At 47.3% G+C, this 15,716-nt stretch overlaps 1 protein-coding gene across 1 annotated transcript in view; it reads left to right on the top strand.

Moving 5' to 3' along the window:
* The window catches only part of LOC118373402 (semaphorin-3G-like), a 57,952-nt gene that overhangs the window by 18,100 nt on the left and 24,136 nt on the right, over nt 1-15,716 (top strand). Inside the window, exons 2-3 of the mRNA XM_052483068.1 lie at nt 4,019-4,179; nt 8,810-8,872. Of these exons, the coding sequence (XP_052339028.1) occupies nt 4,019-4,179; nt 8,810-8,872 (224 nt within the window). The remainder of the gene's footprint in view (nt 1-4,018; nt 4,180-8,809; nt 8,873-15,716) is intronic.

Raw genomic sequence — 15,716 nt, forward strand, 5'->3', positions numbered from 1 at the left:
ACTGCCCTCGCCCACCTGGACAAGAGGGGAAATAACTGTGTGAGAATGCTGTTCATAGACTACAGCTCAGCGTTCAACACCATAGTCCCCTCCAAGAATGTCACCAAGCTAGGGATCCTGGGACTGAACCCCTCCCTCTGTAGCTGGATCCTGGACCTCCTGACGGGCAATAGGGTAGGCAATAACACCTCCTCCATGCTAACTTTCAACACAGGGGTGTGTGCTTTGTCCCCTCCTGTATTCCCTGTTCACCCATGACTGACTCATGACTCCAAGACCATCACCAAGTTTGCAGACGACACGTCAGTGCTTGGCCTGATCACCAACAGCAAGGAGTCAGCCTACAGGAACGAGGTCAGAGACTTAGCAGTGTGGTGCCAGGTTAACAACCTCTCCCTCAACGTCAGCTGATCGTGGACTATAGGAGAGAGAGGGGAGAGCCCGCCCCCATCCACATCGACAGGGCTGTCGTGGAGCGGGTCGAGAGCTTCAAGTTCCTTGGCGTCCACATTACTAAGGACTGAACATGTTCCGCATAGTCGGGAAGAGGGCACGGCAGCGCCTCTTCACCCTCAGACAGCCCAGTACATCACCGGGGTCGAGCTCCCTGCCATCCAGGACCTCTATATCAGGCAGTGTCAGAGGAAGACTCCAGCCACCCAAGCCATAGACTGTTCACTCTGCTACTGTCTGGCAAACGGTACCGGAGCATCAACTCTCGGATCAACAGGCTCCGAGACAGCTTCTACCCCCAAGCCACAAGAATGATAAATAGCCAAACTACTAGACATTCAATGAATGATACCTGAACTATCTGCACTGACTGTATCTTGCACTGTCCCTACGCACACTCACCATACGGTCCATATGTACACTCACATATCACACACACTACATATGCACAAACATAACACACACACACACGCATACTGACACAACACAGACACACATACATACTGGTACTGGTACTCCCTGTATATTATCGCTCCATTGTGGATTTTACTCTATTCATCTTGTGTTAATATTGTTTTTAACTTTGCATCGTTGGGAAGGGCTTATAAGCTAACATTTCACGGTCAAAGTCGACACCAGTTGTATTCGGCGCATGTGACAATCAAATCTGATTTGATTTGAGTCACTCCACACTGACGCCTGAAGTTGATCGTCAGCTCCTACAGATCAGTGGGAAACGCCGAGCGCCCTGAATTCGTGTACAAGTAGGCTGCTCCAGGTTTGCTGCCTCTGTGTACGCTGATACATTTAAATGAAAACAGAGACCGCATTCCTGCACGTGTTCAGTTGGACTCGGACACTGTATCCTTGTCTGTAACATTATCTGCTACGGAATAGTATTGATGGGTGTTTCTGTCTGCCTATACTGTGTAATCTCAACCATACTACCTGGATCTCTCTACTACCCTGTCTGTCAACAGCATATTTATGTCACCTATGGCCCTCATCTGTACTTATCACTGTGCTTGCTTGTCTGTTTGGAATGTCTGTCAGTACCCCCCCCCCCTCTCTGTTCATGCTCATGTCTTTGCCTCTGTGAGTCAGATCTCCTGTCTGTCTGTCCGTCCTTCCTCATGTCCGCCTGCCTGGGTGCGTTCTGTTAACAATTATGCTTGGTTACTTGAACTGGAGAAGTTCTCATGTAACTTTCCTGAGGTCGTAATAACAGGCAGCCCTATTGTTTGGCCTCTGCTGTACCGACTGTTTCATGGGATCCCAATTAAGGGTTTGGGTCTGACTCGTGCCACCTCTGCTTTTTCATTCATCTTGGTTCATGATCACGTTTTATTAGGAAATATATGAGAGGAAAAACACTGTAAAGTTTATAGTGCTCTCCACCTCTTGCCAAAGTTAATTATGGGAAGGGCTAACACAGACAGACAGACAGACACACACACACACACACACACACACACACACACACACACACACACACACACACACACACACACACACACACACACACACACACACACACACACACACACACACACACACACACACACACACACACACACACACACACACACACACACACACACACACACCCTGAGAGACGAGCCCCTGTCACTCAACGCTCCTCCGAGTGTTTGCTGAGTGATGAACAAGGGCCTCTCTGCACCCAGCCACACCGTGTCCATCAGTGGGGTCCTACAGAGCTCTGGGGTTTAAGGCTCCGAGAGACACACACAAGGGCCTCTCTGCACCCAGCCACACCGTGTCCATCAGTGGGGTCCTACAGAGCTCTGGGGTTTAAGGCTCCGAGAGACACACACAAGGGCCTCTCTGCACCCAGCCACACCGTGTCCATCAGTGGGGTCCTACAGAGCTCTGGGGTTTAAGGCTCCGAGAGACACACACAAGGGCCTCTCTGCACCCAGCCACACCGTGTCCATCAGTGGGGTCCTACAGAGCTCTGGGGTTTAAGGCTCCGAGAGACACACACTGGGTTGATCTGCCAAAAACATACAAACCACCACCTCACACCGACCTTGAACTGTGTGTCTCTGATTGTAGATGAATTTGTTATTTTTGATGTTGTTGCCAGAATAGCTGGAGAGAAGATCCAACAGTGAGCTGCTGTCTGTCTGTGAGACATTAAAGAGGAGACATGACAGGGTGAAGGGATGTCTGTAGTGTAATTACAACACTCCCTCTGATCTGAATAATACCGTGGGTACTAATCTGCCTTTTCAATCAGTACTTCTGATCTGACGGTTAGAGATCAAACTCTCTCTCTCTCTCTCTCTCTCTCTCTCTTTTTTTGTTTTCTTTCTTCTCACTCTGTCCTCTTTCCCCCCAGTTGCTATCATTGTTTCCCTCGTTCTCTTGTAGTTTCTCTCCTTCCTGCACACTCATAGACACACACACCCTTCAAAAGTATCAAAGTGTTTCGGCTCCAGGCACGGAGTTCCACCTCCTGACTCCAGATTGGTGAGGGGAAGAGGGAGATCCCGTTGTGTACAGTCCAGTCTGGCAACACTTCACACACTCACACAGAGACCACAGACAGAGACAAGGACACACAGTACAGACACACACACACACACACACACACACACACACACACACACACACTTTAGGATCACAGGCCAAATCCTGTTTTCCTATTACAGTATTTCTGTCTTCTCTTATTACCTTCCATTTACCAGTGTCTAGGTCACCAGTGTCTAGGCCGCCAATGGCTAGGCCATGCTAAATGTATACTAAAACAGCATACAAGCAGGACGTTAGAGGAGCATGCTTGGCCTCCCCATCACGCTCTCTGTTTAACATCTGCACATTTGTTTGGTCGATCTGGGACTGCACATTAGAGGAGAGCCAGTGAGCAGTGGACCCAGTGAATAGAGAGCGAGAATGTGTTTGTGTGTGTGCACAAGTGGACGTGTCTGCATACCTTAGAGCAGCACGTTCCATGTTAACCCCTGCCCACCACCATCTCCATGGCAAGACATCCTATCAACATACACTGTAGTTATATAGTGTCTAAAATACTAGACCCGGAACATTCTAATGGCAACAATGTGCTGTATTGTACAGTAGAAGGAAGCAGTGGATGTTACCGGAACCATAAGGGACATGTTTCAGATTTGTGACTCCACCCAAACCGCTCTTGATCTTTGTTTGTCATCACAGAACACTGAGTCATTCTCCAGCCTAGAGCCAAGCCTTCCAGTTCCAGGCCTCTACTGTTCTGGAAGCACCTCGAATCCATTTGAACGAACATGGAGATCTCTGGCTCAGCAGGGAACCCAACCCAGAACCACTCACTCCCTTAGTTCTGTTCCACAGACAAATGTCAGCTTTTCTTTAGCATATTGAGCAGATGTGTCGTAACGCTCCATGTTGGCGTTTTTATTCTTGTTAACGTAGTCCTCCGCTGGCTTGGTTTATCCTCACACGCTTTCCTCTGTTCTCCTCTCCTCTCCTCTCCTCTCCTCTCCTCTCCTCTCCCTCCTCTAATCTCTCTCATCCATCCATCCTCCTTCCTCTCCTCCCTCCACAGACCTCGTGGCCACCAACCGGTCCTCTATCTTCAGTGGGCATGACGGTCAGCTCTCTCTGACCGCTGTATTTCTGGACGAGTACCATGACCGTCTGTTCCTGGGGGGAAAAGACGTCCTCTACTCCCTGAGACTGGACCATACCAACCCGGACTCCAAAGAGGTGAGTCCACATTCCCTGTGGGACTCCAGTACAACTCCATACACCCCCTACTTTACAACTTCAGGCAACAATCCTTACGTAAATAGTTGTTCCTAAACTCCCCCATTGGCCGTGCTTATCAACGTTTATCAAAGCTCAGGCCCATCTGTAATGGGCCCGAGTTCCGTGGAGAGGAGTTAGTGTTGCTGTTTAAGTTGCTGACTTGGGGCTGGGCTTACATTGGAAGCATGAAGATATACATCACACCAGGACTCCCAACACCACAGGCCTCTAAATCACCACTCTGCTCCCTTTTTATCCAAGTCCAACTCTGGGATTCCTTACATATTCCCTGCAGAGATTAACACTTTCACAGTTTGAGTTAGTGGGACCTGCTGCTTGAGCAGTGTGTGTGTGTGTGTGTGTGTGTGTGTGTGTGTGTGTGTGTGTGTGTGTGTGTGTGTGTGTGTGTGTGTGTGTGTGTGTGTGTGTGTGTGTGTGTGTGTGTGTGTGTGTGTGTGTGTGTGTGTGTGTGTGTGTGTGTGTGTGTGCGCACGTGTGTGTGTGTCCTCATTCGGCCTATGATAAACAGCCTCCTGTGTCTGCCATCCATTTCCCAGTACAGAGTTTACACTGGTCTCAATGCAGCTTTTCTTATCAGCACTCTGTGGTTTCCCAGCTGATACGGCAGGAGAGAGAGAGAGAGAGAGAGAGAGAGAGAGAGAGAGAGAGAGAGAGAGAGAGAGAGAGAGAGAGAGAGAGAGAGAGAGAGAGAGAGAGAGAGCTTAACCCTGGCCCCAGGTTTCTCCAGCTTCCTCCTCCACCTCACATATCATTCCCTCTAGAATTCATAAATCCCCCTGTATCTTGCCTTCACCCTGGTCCTCCATCATAGACTAAGCCCTCTGCTCCCCTCCCTCATCACCTCTGTATATCAGACTTAACCTGCTCTGTACCAGTTTACTGTTGGACTCCATTTATGAAGTCAACTCACTATTGGTAATGTATAAACTCTTACGCTCAGTCTGGCTGGGTCCACTAGTATTTGACAAGGAGAAACAAACATGGACGAGTTGGGAAAATGAGCAGGTTGGCCCGTGAGCTGCCTCTAATAACCCCATACATCTCTGAGGTTAGGCAAGGTTAAAAAATGGTTGAGCGAGAGAAATGTCGATTGACACAAGCTTGCTATTTCATTCAAGCGAATAGTCAATTCCATAACCCCTCTCTCAGCCTCTTTCCCGTGGCTCCAGCCACAGCCCACTGCCCACAGCCCACAGCCCACTGCCCAAAGCCCACTGCCCACCACCACTTCTTAACAGCTCCAACAGCCACGTTGGCGTATCATAACCGGGAAATGTTTGAACAGTTTCAATGCAGTCTTAATGGTAATGAAAAAAACCCCAGAATACCTATTAAACTCATGTAAATGTGCCACATACTTTACTCTCTTTGTGCTTTTGGCGTAAACAGAAATGATTGCAGCTCGATAAAGAGCTTTACTTTCTCGAGGAGTGTTTGTGTATAAAGCGCAAACTTGTTTTATGCTGCGATGAATGTGGTTGATTCTTAAAGGCTCGTTCATTGGTTCCATTGCCTTTGGGTTACATGTTATTTAAGAGCCTGGGGGCTTGTATCTATTCTAGGACTGTCTTGACTGCTGGGTGTGAACTGTTGTTATGAAGGTCGGGTGTAAACCTCTCTGAGTCTGTGGTAAGATGGGATAGTCAATGAGGTTGCCAGATGTGTTTCTACAGAGCCATAGGGCACCTGCCCTTGGGACATAGGCAGGATCAAGACCCTTACAGAAAAAACACATGAACTTCACATGTGATCACATGATCTTATGGGTTCAATAAAAAAAATGTAAGAAAATGTGTAAAAGCAACGTATGATAACATGAAACGACACGTGAAAACATTATCTCAAGGTGAAATAAACGTGGCAACATGGGGATGCAACGTTATGTACCTGTCAAAAAAGCTCATTCGAAAATGCACATGTAAACTTTCTAACGCAATGATCTGGGGGTTTTAAAGGAAGTGGTCCGCCGTTCAGCAAAAATAGTGTACAAAAAGATTTCATCAAAGGCAATATCACATACTGACTTTTCCAGTATGAGCCACACCTGGGATTGGAACCCACAACCTCTGGAGTTGGGGCATGCTGTTCTTTCTGCTGTGCCACAAAGTCTGTAGGGTCTCTTGACACGTTCATTACCTATAATAATAATAATCTCTGCACTTAGCAAAAGAGTGCCATCTGGACTTCTGTTTAATAATCAGTTTATCAGACTATTGATTTCATTCACTTATTTCAGTCATTTGAGAGGTTTTCTGTATAGTTGTCTAATGTTGGTGGGGCATAATTATTCTGTCTTAACAAGACTCCTTAGAATCAGTGGAAAGGACAATCCCTGCTTTTCAGATAACTTGGCAGAATGAATTAGAAAGAGAACCTAAAACACCTAAACAACTTGTTCAGGCCACTTGTCTGTTATTGATTATGATGACTTGTCGTAGATGCATGCAGCCTCCTCAGTCTTACAGAGACTGGACTCTGTTTATCATGCATCCTTGTGCTTTATTACAAATGCCAGGTCACACACCCACCATTGCACATTGTACCAAATGGTAGGTTGGACCTCACTTTATAGGCGCAGAGAGATACATTTGTATGTGTTCATCTCTGTAGTCTGCTCGGTGGTTGCTACTTAAAGTCCCCAGGACATTCACAGTATTAGGCAAGACTGCCTTCTCTTCTTGTGTACCAGAGGCATTGAATAGTCTACAATCCATGCTCCATCTAGATGGGCTGGATCATGTTGTTGTAGTGTTTTAAGGATGTAATGTATTGATTGTTGCGCCCTTCTTGGCCAGGTCTCCCTTGAAAAAGAGACTCTGGGTCTCAATGGGCTTTTCCTGGTTGAATAAACATTTTTTTTATTTTTTTTTTAAATGATAAATAAAATAAAAATGAGTGTATTTTGAACAAAGCTGAGATTTACTTTACTTAAGTCTAATGTGTAGGACAACAGGGTCAATATTTCACTGACACAGACATGGTGGCATAGCAGGACGTTTGGAATGATGTAAACTAAGAGGCTGTGAGTTCATCGTCCGAGGTGATGACATCCTCCTATGTGAATCCAGGCAATTTGAGGAATGGTGCAGTGTTCAATATCAGATCGCCTGAATCCATTGGTCCAGACTCTAAAAGGCCTGTTCCGGACAGGCTGGGTAAAAGTGTGATTTATACAAGAGACCCTAATCCTGTCCGTAGCCGTCACGCTATAGCAAACTGAGTTACAGAAAAGAACTGTATCAACCTCTGTCTTCTCTCTTAAAAGATGAATTGCCATCCGTGCACGTGCAAACGTACGTAGGCGCGTGCGTGTGCATGCATGTGAGCAGGGGCACAAAGCACACGGACACCGAATGTGGGATGCAGGGGATTCCTGCACATCACAGAAAGTTACTGCTTGTCTGTGTATCCTGCACATGCCTCTTTCTGAAAAGCAGAGCACGTTTGTTTAAGGAGACACACACAAGGGCTGTTGTTTCAGATTGCCATCTGTGAGTCAGTAATACACAACACAGTATCTGACGGTGCCAATGGCCAAAGAGGGGCTTTCCATATGCAGGCTTTAAATGAGCTGGAGTTTGATGATATAGAACGTACTGTACATTAACCCCAGGGCCTGTAAGACGACACTGTGGTTACAGTTCCATATTAGACCCGCCCACATCAACTAGTACTGATTAGCCAGTGGAGGACTGTAAGAGATGCAAAGAGTTAATAGATGGACTTGGTTTCCTATGTGTTCTACTAAGTCTTAATTGGATGAACTAGGGGCCAATAATCGTTCTCATGCTCTAATGTTCTGTTGTTATTGCTGAGTTGGACTGTGTACAATCTAATGTCATGTATCATGTTCTCTCTTTCTCTCTCTCCCCACCTCTCTCTCTCTCTCTCTCTCTCTCTCTCTCTTTCTCTCTCTCCCCACCTCTCTCTCTTTCTCTCTCTTCCCCCCTCTCTCTCCCCCCTCTCCCTCTTTCTCTCTCTCCCCACCTCTCTCTCTCTCTCTCTCCCCACCTCCCCCTCTCCTCTTTCTTTCTCTCCCCACTTCTCCCTTTCTCTCTCCCCCTCTCTCCGCCCCTCTCCCCTTCTCTCCCTCAATCTCTTTTCTCCCCCTCTCTCTCTTTCTCTCCCTTCTCTCCTCTCAATCTCTTTTTCTCCCCCCTCTCTCTTTCTCTCTCTCTCTCCCCATCTCTCTCCCTCTCTCTCTCCCCACCTCTCCCCTCTCTCTCTCTCTCTCCCCACCCTCTCTCTCTCTCTCTCTCTCTCTCCCTCTCTCTCTCTCTCTCTCTCTCTCTCTCTCTCTCTCTCCCCACCTCCCTCCTCTCCCTCTCTCTTTCTTTCTCTCCCCACTTCTCCCTCTTTCTCTCTCCCTCTTTCTCTCTCCGCCCCTCTCCCCTTCTCTCCCCAATCTCTTTTTCTCCCCCCCTCTCTCTCTCTCTCCCCTTCTCTCCTCTCAATCTCTTTTCTCTCCCTCTCTCTCTCTTTCTCTCATCTCTCCTCTTTCTCCCCCCCCCTCTCTCTCTCTCTCTCTCTCTCTCTCTCTCTTTCTCTTCCCCATCTCTCTCCGTAGATCTACTGGCCTCCGTTGCCTGGTAACAAAGATGACTGTGTCCAGAGAGGGAAGGATTCTCAGGTGAGTGACGGCTCAGTCAGACCCATCCAACTCTGAGCTGGCCTCTCTACTTCTTGTTTCCCCTAATGATGTCTCGTCTGTGGTTTCCACCTGCCTCGCCTATCCACTTGCTCTATTAATCATCTAGAAATCAACGTTCTCGAGTCACCATCCTGACTGTACTGTACATTCTACAACACCATCTGGATCATGTCCCCAGGAATCTAAACAGCGAATCGACGTCTATGGTCGGCTTGCTGTGTCAACACTCCGACAAGCTACAACCATTGTCCCATGCTCCATCCCTCCGTCCCACCATCTCTGGGCACAGTAAAGTTGTTTAACAGCCCAGTGAATGAGATTTGGAATCTTTCCTTAACGAAGTCGCTGCTTTGATCTGGTGAGCACAATAATAGCCCCGACTACGTGGCTGAGGTGTCCAGAGTCGGGATCCGGCCCCATGGACACCAGTAATTCCATCTTTAATGAGCCATCAGAAGACGGCCCTTCACTCCCCAGTCGCCACACAAATGCTGTAAAGACACTAGCGGTTCCATTTTTAATAACTTCTGTCCCCTAAGTCTTGGCTAACGACTGAAAGTGAAACCGCCCCGGCATCTGGTCGGGGTTAGGTGGTTGGGCCTGTAAAACAGGACTAATCGGTCTCTGTGGATGTGGATGGGGGTTGGAAGGGGGTTAAGACCCCCATTGGGCGTCAATGCTGGCCCTACAGGTAATTGTGGAGTTTGAAGTGGCAGGTGAGGAGAGGTATCCAATATCAGCAGTTATTACGCGTTTCCTCCGCCCGTCACGGTGAGAAATATCCCGCAGGGGCCGAGGTATGTGAGCCGGTGTCCATAGGGGAGAGGAGCAGTCGCTATGCGCTACGACGCAGGACCTTAAAGTCGGGCCTCCAGGAACTCAATCTAACCTGTGCCAAGGGAGTCGGGGTGCGTATGTGTGTTAAAGCTCCGTTCCGTTCCCCTGGAGAAGCACGCATGCGCCCCAGCAGCGCTCACCTACCATCAGACTCATTCAGTCCACCATTCAAGTGCACTTGGTTCTTGTCCTCTCCATCACTCTGTTAAATAGACAGAGGCCTGGACATGTGGTGTTGGAGATAACGATAACTAACAAACTTCCCGCATGCGACAGTGTTCCGTACTATTGGCTTTATTTTAGCACCCCAAAAGCGTAATACTTCCAGGTCAGCTGTAACATGAATACCGATGTAAAGCACAATGTCTCCGCTTTCCAGCCAAATCAATGGCGAGACCGTCATGCTGCCCCCGTCTCTGCATGACTGAAGAAGGCAATGGAGCTCCGCCGGGTCTTTTTAAAAATGGCGGGTGGGGAAGCAAATGCTCCTGAGTGATAGGGAAATGTCGTGTGTGTGGAAAGGCTTTTTTCCCCCCAACTTATCACCTCTAAAATGGAAATAAAACAGTAGAAATAGTTTCTATAATGTCTCGTTTCATACCTCTTTGAAGGTTTGAATTAGGTTTTTAGGGCTGCGCTAAAGTTGTCTTCACCAGTAAGCCGCGGCTGTCATGAGTCATGGCGGCTCACAGCTATGACGCGGAAAATGAACTATTGATTGGATTAACCATTGATGAACTCGCGAGTAATTCACTTTACAGTCACCATTACACTCGCCTTCGATCATTTCTTGTTTTTTGATCTGCGAGAGAAGCACTAAAGAGGCTGTACGGTGGAAAGAGGCTGTACGGCACACAATGAGTTGCACGTTACGTTACGTCGTGGCGCCGGGGTTGGTCAGTTTTTTCAACTTTTCTCCAATACTATTGGTCCATTACCATGCCAATCAATGCAATTACACCCTGGATCTTGATACCAACACAGTCGCTACAGTCCCATTAGTTTTCCTTGGAGCCTCGTTTGAATGCCGCGGTTTACGCAAAATGTCTTCGTTACCATGACATTGTTTCTCCGAGAGGTGGAGGGGCCCATGTGTCTAGCGTCACTCTCTCTGTGGACGGCAGAGGTCCGTGTGTTCTCCTGTGGAAACATGATAGCATTAGGGAGTGTGACCATGGTAATGACTTCTGGCCCAATGGACCCATGAGGCCACACGGGGTGTGTGTGTTTACGGGCCTTTTTGAGTGTGTGTACGCCATAGCTTCACCATTCACCCTGGGATGGATTAACAGTGACTGCATCGACAGGGCCGAGAGGTGGAGGTGACGGAGGTGTGTGTGTGTGTGTGTGCTGGGAGTGTGTGTGTGTGTGTGTGTCTGCTGGGAGTGTGTGTGTGTGTGTCTGCTGGGAGTGTGGGTGTGTGTGTCTGCTGGGAGTGTGGGTACAGGGTCACATCTGTAACACTTCACACCTCAAGTTCCTCCCAACCGGAATAGAACCCCTCCACCGCCACCATGTTGCCCTCTGAGACTAGGGGCTCCATGAGAAAGGCTCTCAGGTCTGTGTTGCTTACCCCCTGCCAGAGGGCGGTGGTCCCCTGTTTTGAGGGCTGTGCACAATATTCAGTGGACAGGCCCAGTTGTGTCTCTGTCTGTGGACTCAGAGGATGGTTATTGATCGGGTGCACTCTCTGTCCCTCTTCTCTACCTGACAAAGGCTCAGACATGCACAGACACAAAACCCAGTGTCAGAAGTCAAAAGGGTGAAAAGTCAAGTCAGGGCGTGAATGTGTTTGATCGGTGGAAATGGCCTTGAGTGTGTTCTTGGCAGAGAGAACGGCTTGGTTCACAATTACTGTGGACTGGTTAAGCCAATGGATACAGGGACACGTGAGTGTGTATGGAGCAGGTCATCTGAGACAGCTGGACACTAAAGTGTTTGTGTGTGTTCTGAATGTCCTCCCTCCCTCCCTCCCTCCCTCCCTCCCTCCCTCCCTCAAGAGGTGTTGGACAGGGAGACCTCCCATTAAACAAAAACAGTGGAGCGAAGCAGACGCTGGCACTGACTGGACAGCTTGGCTGGTTTGAACAGCGAGCCTGTTGTGTAAAGCCGGACCGTGATGTGTTCCTATTGTTGAACCCATTAACCGCTCTGCTACAGTGACCTCTCAATGGAGAACGCTGCAGGGCTGCTAGGCTGGTGGTCGGAATCTGGCTTTGTCTCCTTCGTAATACCATTATATATAGCTCACAGCCTTATATACGGTGCTTAATTTGAGCATCCCAGCGGAACAGGATCCGGGCACCTCTCAGTTTTGGACTGTTTCATTCTTTGCCTACCTCTGGTGACATGGGGGGGAAAAGGTCATCGGTTGCTGTGTAAACGTGAATATAAGCGATCAGAGTTCATTCGAGTTGCCTGCTCGGCAATTCTCCAGTCCCCTCACAAAAACGCAGCTTATGTGAAAATTGATATTTTCAGCCCATGCCTGATATTCTAAGAATTGATTCGGGTTGGGCCGGCCCGGGTTTATGGTTTGCGCAAACACTGTAGCCTAGAGACCAACGCGTGGCCGTGGTGAGAGAGAGAGAAGAGCCTCTATCTCTCACAGGGCTAGAATGCCATTCACTTTCTATGATCTCTCTCTCTCTCTCCCTCTCTGCTCTGAATGACCTCAGCCTGCAGCTCTCACCTCTCCAGAGTTGCACTTCATCATTTATTTCCTTATACTATCACAGCTGTGTTGAAGTGGTGCTGGAGGTGCCGCAGCATCACTGATCAATTGAACTGCTTTTGCCAATAGTTCTAGAATTACTGCTGTCTGTTCAGAAAGAAATGAAATCATTCAGAATACTACACCAAGATTAGGCCTACAGTTTAGCCACGGAGGATCAATAGACATATTTTTTTATACATATATATATAGCCTAACTGTGGATTGTGTGTAGCCCAGTCAAGGCATAGCCTAGAGTCTGAAAACAAATCTGTCAGCAAACAGAACCCAGCCAAAACAGGCCTTTCGCAATATTTCAAATCAAATCAGGGAAAACAAATGGCTCTCGCCGAAAAGAGAGGACTCTAATCTGTCTGTAGGCTACCAAAATATTTGATAAAATTCCAAATAGGCCTATTGAGCAAACAACACTGTTTTACAAGGTAAAACAAGCGAGAGATAGGCTTTTGGTATGAGTGCATCACCGGTGAGTAAGCTGCGAGTCATTGGGTGAGTCAGTGAAACTGGAAAGCTTGTTTAGACTGTAATTTCCTCTTCCTATTGTACAGTATGTGTTTCTCCGGACTCCTAGACTATTGACGGATTCAAGACGAGGTCGTTTTTATTGATCTCAGTTTGTCAGTGTAAAAATAGCCTGTCTTTTATATCATTTTTGTGCGATATTCAAAAATACTCTGCTAATGTCTAGAGCCGTGAAATTATGTAGAATTGCATGAAATGGGTTTATATGGTTCCCACTTCTGCTAGAGTCTCTACTCTATGTCTCTATGCCGTTATGCAAATGTGAGGCTATGCATGCAATGCTTTACTATGAAGGTGATTTTGCATGCGTTCCGGTACCTAAGAGTGCCCCAGGTCACCCCCCTCTCACAGTTGACTTTCTCTTCCGGAACCTCCCGATTAATAAATTAAGCACTGCTTATGTGTTTGTGGCTTGGAGCTGTAGGATGTCCATACTACTACCTTCCATTGACTGTGGGGGGATGGAGGATGAGGATGGGAGTTAGAGGCGTGTGTGTGTGTGTGTGTGTGTGTGTGTGTGTGTGTGTGTGTGTGTGTGTGTGTGTGTGTGTGTGTGTGTGTGTGTGTGTGTGTGTGTGTGTGTGTGTGTGTGTGTGTGTGTGTGTGTGTGTGTGTGTGTGTGTGTGAGGGTATTTTATTAACTGGCTAATGGAGGGGAAGCGGCTGGCTAATGGTGCTGTGTGACCCCGCTAGTTGACCCCTGACTAACACCTAAAGTGTTTGCTTTATGATGGCCTTCCTCACAGGTCGCAACCCCACGACCCCTAATTTCATTAACCCTCCCCAGCAGACACATATGTCCCATTTTTGTATTTTATTTTTTATTTAACCTTTATTTAACTAGGCAAGTCAGTTAAGAACATACTCTTGTTTACAATGATGGCCTACCAAAAGGCAAAAGGCCTCCTACGGGGACTGGGGCTGGGGAAAAATGCATAACAAAAAAAAAAAAGGACATAACACACATCACGACAAGAGAGACAACACTACATAAAGAGAGACATAAGACAACAACATAGCATGGCAGCAACACAAGACAACACAGCATGGTAGCAACACAACATGACAGCAACATGGTAGCATCACAACATGGCAGCAGAACAACATGGTAGCAGCACAAAACATGGTACAAACATTATTGGGCACAGACAACAGCACAAAGGGCAAGAAGGTAGAGACAACAATACATCACGCGAAACAGCCACACCTGTCAGTAAGAGTGTCCATGATTGAGTCTTTGAATGAAGAGATGGAGAAAAAAATGTCCAGTTTGAGTGTTTGTCGCAGCTCGTTCCAGTCGCTAGCTGCAGCGAACTGAAAAGTGGAGCGAACAGGGATATGTGTGCTTTGGGGACTTTTAACAGAATGTGACTGGCAGAACAGGTGTTGAATGAGGGTAGCAGTACATATCTCAGATAAGGGGGGATTGAGGCCTAAGAGGGTTTTATAAATAAGCATTAACCAGTGGGACGGGTATACAAAGATTACCAGTTTACAGAGGAGTATAGAGTGCAGTGATCTATAAGGAGCATTGGTGGCAAATCTGATGGCTGAATGGTAAAGAACATCTCGCCGCTCAAGAGCACCCTTACCTGCCCATTTATAAATTACGTCTCCGTAATCTAGCATGGATAGGATGGTCAACTGAATCAGGGTTAGTTTGGCAGCTGGGGGGAAAGAGGAGTGATTAAGATAGAGGAAACCAAGTCTAGATTTAACCTTAGCCTGCATCTTAGCCTGCATCACATTGATATGTGCTGAGAGAAGGACAGTATACCTTCTAGCCATACTCCCAAGTACTTGTATGAGGTGACTACCTCAAGCTCTAAATCCTCAGAGGTAGTAATCACACCTGTGGGGAGAGGGGCATTCTGCTTACCAAACCACATGACCTTTGTTTTGGAGGTGAACAGAACAAGGTTAAGGGCAGAGAAAGCTTGTTGGACACTAAGAAAGCTTTGTTGTTAAACACAAAATCCGGGGAGGGGCCAGCTGAGTATAATACTGTATCGTCTGTATATAAATGGATGAGAGAGCTTCCTACTGCCTGAGCTATGTTGTTGATGTAATTTAGAAGAGCGTGGAGCCTAGGATCGAGCCTTGGGCTACTCCCTTGGTGACAGGCAGTGGTTGAGACAGCTGATTTTCTGACTTTATACAGTGCACTCTTTGAGAGAGGTAGTTAGCAAACCAGGCCAAAGACCCCTCAGAGACACCAATACTCCTTAGCCGACCCACGAGAATGGAATGGTCTATCAAAAGCTTTGGCCAAGTCAATAAAAATAGCAGCACAACATTGCTTAGAATCAAGGGCAATGGTGACATCCTTGAGGACCTTTAAGATTGCAGTGACACATCCATAACCTGGGTGGAAACCAGATTGCATACCAGAGAGAATACTATAGACATCAAGAAAGCCAGTAAGTTGATTATTGACTAGTTTTTCTAACACTTTTTATAAACAGGGCAACATAAAAATTGGCCTATAACAGTTAGGATCAGCTTGATCTCCCTCTTTAAATAAAGGACGCACCGTGGCTGCCTTCCAAGAAAAGGGAACCTCCCCAGAGAGGAGAGACAGGTTAAAAAGGTCAGAATTAGAATTAGGCTTGGCGATGATAGTGGAAGCAACCTTAAAGAAGAAATGGTCTAAACCATCTGTCCCAGATGTTTTTGGGGGGTAAAATTTAAGGAGCTTCTTTAGCACCTCGGACTCAGTGATCGCTTGCA

The sequence above is a fragment of the Oncorhynchus keta genome, chromosome 28 (genome assembly GCF_023373465.1).
Source record: "Oncorhynchus keta strain PuntledgeMale-10-30-2019 chromosome 28, Oket_V2, whole genome shotgun sequence".
Taxonomy (NCBI): domain Eukaryota; kingdom Metazoa; phylum Chordata; class Actinopteri; order Salmoniformes; family Salmonidae; genus Oncorhynchus; species Oncorhynchus keta.